The 6,000-nt window shown below is 45.8% G+C and overlaps 1 protein-coding gene across 3 annotated transcripts in view; it reads left to right on the top strand.

The window, feature by feature from the left end:
• RIMS1 (regulating synaptic membrane exocytosis 1) overlaps window positions 1-6,000 on the top strand; it is a 484,376-nt gene that overhangs the window by 264,804 nt on the left and 213,572 nt on the right. For 2 of the 3 annotated variants that reach the window (XM_007456119.1, XM_007456118.1), the window contains exon 12: window positions 2-337. In XM_007456119.1, coding sequence (XP_007456181.1) covers window positions 2-337 — 336 coding nt within the window. Of the gene's footprint in view, window positions 338-6,000 lie in introns of all 3 variants that reach the window. The other variant, XM_007456117.1, reaches the window with a different exon arrangement.

Raw genomic sequence — 6,000 nt, 5'->3', positions numbered from 1 at the left:
AGCCCGCCGGCGCCCCGGCCCGGCCCGGGCCCCGCCGACGCCCCGGAGCCCAGGGCCCCGGAGCCGCTCCGGAAGCAGAGCCGCCTGGACCCTGGCGCGGCCGTCCTCGTGCGCAAGGCCAAGCGCGAGAAGGTGGAGACCATGCTGCGCAACGACTCGCTCAGCTCCGACCAGTCCGAGTCCGTGCGGCCGTCTCCGCCCAAGCCGCATCGCGCCAAGAGGGGCGGCAAGCGGCGCCAGATGTCGGTGAGCAGCTCGGAGGAGGAGGGCGTGTCCACGCCGGAGTACACGAGCTGCGAGGACGTGGAGCTAGAGAGCGAGAGCGTCAGCGAGAAGGGTGAGCGGCGTCGCGCGGGCTCGGGTGCGTGCGGGGCTGGAAGCGCAGGTGTGGGGATCCGAGGTCAGCGCGCGGAGCTGGGGGCGCGTGTGCCGGGATCCAGGCGCGCGTGCGGACCTGGGGGAGTGTGTGCCGGGGTCCGAAGCGCAAGCGGGGGGCTCGGGGGCGCGTGTGCCGGGATCCGAGTTGAGCGTGCGGGGCTCGGGGGCGCGTGTGCCTGGATCCGAGGCGCGCGTGCGGGGCTGGGGGCGTGTGTGCCGGGATCCTAGGCGCGAGCGGGGGGCTCGGGGGCGCGTGCGAGGTTGGGGGCGTGTGTGCCGGGATCCGAGGCGCGAGCGGGGTCTCCGGGTCGCGTGTGCCGGGATCCGACGCGCTAGCGGGTGGCTCGGGGGCGCGTGTGCCGGGATGGCAGGTGCGCGCGTGCAGGATTTAGAAGCGCGGCTGGTAATGTCCAACAGGGTGACTGTGACTGTAGCTAACGCTGCTCTACGGTATATTAGAAACTGCTGAGAAAGTAAATCCTGAAAGTTTTCGTCACAAGAAAAAAATTTTTTGTAAGTGGATGAGGGCATGGATGTTAAACTTACTGTGGTAGTCAATTTGGCATTCTGTGTATGTCAAGTCGTTAGGGGTACACCTTAAACTTCCACGGACCTATGTGTCAATTATGTCTCAATAAAACTGGGGGAGAAAAGTGGGACCTGGAATGCTCCGGCCAGCCTCGCAGCGGATGGAAGGTTGTCCTATATATATATATATTATATATATATATATATTTTTTTTTTTTTCGGAAGTGGGATTTAAAAAACGTAATCACACGTGCCAAATTGGGGTTACAAGAGTTCTTCATGATTTTGGTTGCTCTCATTCTGGGAAATTCAGTACACAGTCTTGTGTTTTTAAGTTATTATTCGGGGGTGGGTTTATTTGGCTGACAAAAGGACGTGTACCTTCTTTTAGACTTCAGTGGTGTAATGCTCCAGTCACAGAGGTAGAGTTTTTCAAGTTTCAAATGAATCTTTCTTAGAATTTGTAAGCAAGTTACAAAGTTTCTGTCATGCAGATGTTATATATCGTGTTTTGGTAGTAACTTTGGAGTACAGATTTCATTTTACGTATTACAGTCCAAAAGATTTTGGAACATTTCGTGATGGGCTGACTTTTTTTTTCTGTCTAAACCTGCACTGTACAATACCATAGCTATATGTAGATGTTTAAATTAATTAAAATTAAATAAAATTAAAAATTCAATTCCTCACTCCCACTAGTGCTCAAGAGCGATCATTCCAGAAAATGCCTTTAAGTGGCACTGGTCTAGAAAATACTTCAATTTAATGTTAAAATCACGTGTTTGTTTTGAAGATTCTCCTCATTTTGCTGCTGTTCCCTTAGATTTAAACTGGCCACAGCAGTAAATTCAGTGGTTGCGGTTTTCGTCTTTGTTGTAGTGCTGGGGTTCTTGGTGTTTTTCTTAACGAATTCATATATTGAGGTGACTGACTATTTTTACAGTTTCTGGCTTGCTTTAGGATCGGTAAATTACACAGTTAATATTATGTTTTATAAAGAGAATCACTTCCTCATCTTCTCTGCCTGCAAACTGCATGTATGTGGATCCACCCTCTCTCCAACCGTTATGTTCTCTTTTTCTGTCTCTTTCTATATATATGTGTGTATGTATATACCTATGTACACACATATATATCCCCCAACAATCTTATACTAGATTTGGGAACAATTAAGAAAGTTCACTCTGTGACCTTCCCTGGTGGCGCAGTGGTTGAGAGTCCGCCTGCCGATGCAGCGGACGCCGGTTCGTGCCCCGGTCCGGGAAGATCCCACATGCCGCGGAGTGGCTGGGCCTGTGGGCCATGGCCGCTGAGCCTGTGCGTCCGGAGCCTGTGCTCCGCAACAGGCGAGGCCATAACAGTGAGAGGCCCGCGTACCGCAAAAAAAAAAAAAAAAAAAAAAACTTTAAAGAAAGCTCACTCTGTCGCTATTATTACTGCAGCTCAAGTGGAAATAGCTGTCTTTTGAATGCATGTGTGTCTGGGATGAGTTTGGTTTTTTTCAGCTCGCCTTCTCATCACTGATGTTTATAAGTTGCATATGGTCTGTAGGTTTTTTAAAAGTCAGATAGTGAGTAGCTTCTTGCTGCCTTTCATGCCTTAGTATTGTTTTGTGAACATGTATTTTTTTCCCCTTAAGTCGTAAGTTAAGTGTGAAGTAAAAATGTAAGTGGATATGCTTAATGGGTGTGCAGATAACCCCCGATGGGGATGGTATAGGTATAGTTATATATGTGTATTTTCCCACTCCTTAAAGGAAGGGTCTACACCAACTCCTCTTGAACATGTGTAATAAATCACAAGACACGTGGAATTAGAATTGTAATTCAAAATTATTCACGGTAACAACAGATTATGAAAGAAACATGACTAGTGCTGTGGGTGAGTGGAGAGATGGGGCTGGGGTGATGTGAAGAGGATACTGCCTCTAGCGGCTGTGTCCCTTTCTTGGGAATTCTCATTCCGGGCACTTGGGTGACCACTTGGGGTTTATACACCTCTGAAGCTGGGGTTCAGTCTTCCCCTCCGGAAACATAGGAGACATCATCTGATACATACAGACTGCCCTGTTTTCTCTTCATTTATAAATAATCTCATTCTGAATGTCTATGAATGTAGCATAGACGTTTTCCTATTTCAGCCTTTGTTAGAAATTCTACCATGTGTAATATTTACTAGTGACTTTATTGCCAAGCCCCACCATTGACAAGTAAGGGCTCCCTTGGGAACCAGCCATGATCATCTCCAGCACCCTGTGACCCTGCACAAGTTTTTTAACCTCCGTAAGTCTCCATTTTCTTATTGGTACATTGGAGATGAGAGTTACTACTTTATCAGGTTACTGAGTGGTTTGAATGAGCTCATGCATCTATAACAGGATGCTAAGTTAGCATTCTTCCTGTCCTGCTGTGCCTATGGCATGTCTGCCATAGATCTAATACTGCAGTGAAGCTGAGATCACCACCCACATGTAAATATACAAGGAAGAGGTAAAAGAACCCGTTCTATATCTTACAGGCTCCGGTGAATTTCCCTGATCACTCTTCTTATAGGAAGAGTGATCAGGGAAGAGATGTCTGCCCAGGAGAGAATGGATGCCGTGCTGTGACCTTCAGGGTCAGGGAAAGTTATCCCCATGGAGTAAATATCAAGAGCAGTGGGAGAGAAAAGCTGCATTTCACTTATATTCCGTGCATTTGCTTGTTCGCTTTATCAGTTACACGTATAAAGTAAATATTTAACACGTGCCTGGCTCTCTTAATCTGTTTGGGCTGCTGTAACAAAAGCCCACAGACTAGGTAGCTTATACACAACAGAACTATAATTTCTCACAGTCCCAGAGGCTGGGAAGTCTAAGGTCCAGGCTCCAGCATGGTCTTGTTCTGGTGAAGGCCCTCTTCCTGACCCATGTGAAGTCAGCACCTTCTTGCTGTGCCCTCACATGGGGGATGGGGCTGGGGAGCTCTGGGGGGTATCTTTTATAAGAGCACTAATCCCATTCATGAGGGCATCACCCTTGTGACCTAAGCACCTCTCAAAGGCCCCACCTCTTAATGCGATCATTTTGGGGGGGCTTAAGATTTAAACGCATGAATTTTGAGGGGACGCAAACATTTAGACCATAGCACTGGCACAAGGCATTTACTTAATATGTGTGTACTATTCTCACCATTTATATTTTTATCCTTATCATTATGCTCAGTTGGTTTGTATGTTTATTAGCAAATGTGGATTTAACACTTTCAGTAGATATACTGATGTTAAAAATAAAGAAATATGCTTCATGCCCTTATGGAGCTTACATTATGTTGACAGAAATAAACAATAAAGAATAATTACAGGGCTTCCCTGGTGGTGCAGTGGTTAAGAATCCGCCTGCCAATGCAGGGGACACGGTTCAAGCCCTGGTCCGGGAAGATCCCACATGCCACGGAGCAACTAAGCCTGTGCACCACAACTACTGAACCTGCGCTCTAGAGCCCGTGAGCCGCAACTACTGAGCCCGCGTGCTACAACTACTGAAGCCCACACACCTAGAGCCCGTGCTCCGCAACAAGAGAAGCCACTGCAATGAGAAGCCCGCGCACCGCAAGGAAGAGTAGCCCCCGGTCGCCGCAACTAGAGAAAGCCCACGCGCAGCAACAAAGACCCAACACAGCCAAAAATAAATGAATAAATAAATTTTTAAAAAAAGAATAATTACACAATGAAGTACAATTTAATAAATGCCTCAAAGGAACATTCCTTACAGATATATTGATACACTTTTGCTTTGTGTCCAGATATTCAATTAAAAAGAAAAAAAAAGGTTCCCTGGGCAACTGGCATCTGAAAGACAACACAGCATTGCTAGTCAATATGATGCTTCGTGTGTAGTGTAATTACACACACACACACACGGATTAACAGTGAGCTCTATCTAGTGGGCTTGTCTAAAAATTGAGGTCAGCTACCACATGTCTCAAAGTGAATGCTGTTTGTTCAATGTTCATACTGCTCTTTGTTTGCCAACTGGGAGAAATTGGGCATTTCTCATTTCTTAGATTATAAGAATTACCTAATTTAAATCTCTCTATGCAGAAGAATAACAGTGAACTAAATCTTACTTGTAATAAGATAGCAATTGGATTCACATGAAATGTGTAATAAGATCCATTGGGACAAAGTCTAGTGAAGATCTGTGCCCCTAAGGAAATGAGTCAAGAGGCTTAAGGAGAAAGAAAGAGATGCAGGCAGTGCCGATGTGGATGAGAGAAGGAAACAGCACCAGTGCTGAAAAGAAGCAGAGCATTGCTGCCTGGATCAGGGGATTAATCCACTTATACTTACAAGGAACTTGAAGTATAAGTCCTTGGAAGAAGAGCCTGGCATTAGATAACAGGATTTCCTTCCCTTTTAATCCTCTCCTTCTTGCTGACTTGGAGTGAATGGGGAAAATACAACTCAAATTAATGTTGCCTTTGAACTTTTAAAGCACTCTGTGAATGGCTCCTGAGGTCAACCTGTATAACAAGGGCTAAATGGTTTGTTTGTAACTGTTGCTGCTAAGCGTCATTTAGCAGTCCTTGTAGGAGCATTTGGTAGCTGGATGACTGGTAAGAAATGATACCTGCAAGGCTAGCAAACAATGAGTGCTTGAAAAGTGAGACTGACAACACTTAATCACAGGGTTGAATTTTCCTCCAAAGACAAAGACAGTTTCAGGGGACCGGGGCGTAGGTTGTGGGCAGTGTGAACTATTCACTGTTAAGTTTGGGTACCTGACAAGTTAAACATTGTAGAATCAGGAACAAAAGCTGAGAACCCTCGCAACAATCATGTACTAAATTATTTAAATGTAACTAATTCATGCAACACTTTATATTATTCTTTAGTCATTAAACTAAAACTACTGGGAGTTTCCTCTTTGGGCTCCAGCAGTATAATGCCTACTGGTCACATAGTACTTTTTTTTTCTTATAAATTTATTTATTTTATTTATTTATTTTGGGCTGCATTGGATCTTCGTTGCTGCACGTGGGCTTTCTCTAGTTGTGGCGAGCAGGGGCTACTCTTCCTTTCAGTGCGCGGGCTTCTCATTGCGGTGGCTTCTCT

The sequence above is a fragment of the Lipotes vexillifer genome, unplaced genomic scaffold, assembly GCF_000442215.2.
Source record: "Lipotes vexillifer unplaced genomic scaffold, Lipotes_vexillifer_v1.1 scaffold693, whole genome shotgun sequence".
NCBI lineage: Eukaryota > Metazoa > Chordata > Mammalia > Artiodactyla > Lipotidae > Lipotes > Lipotes vexillifer.
The sequence above is the reverse complement of the archived record's forward strand: the minus strand, read 5'-3'. Positions and strand labels throughout refer to the sequence as shown.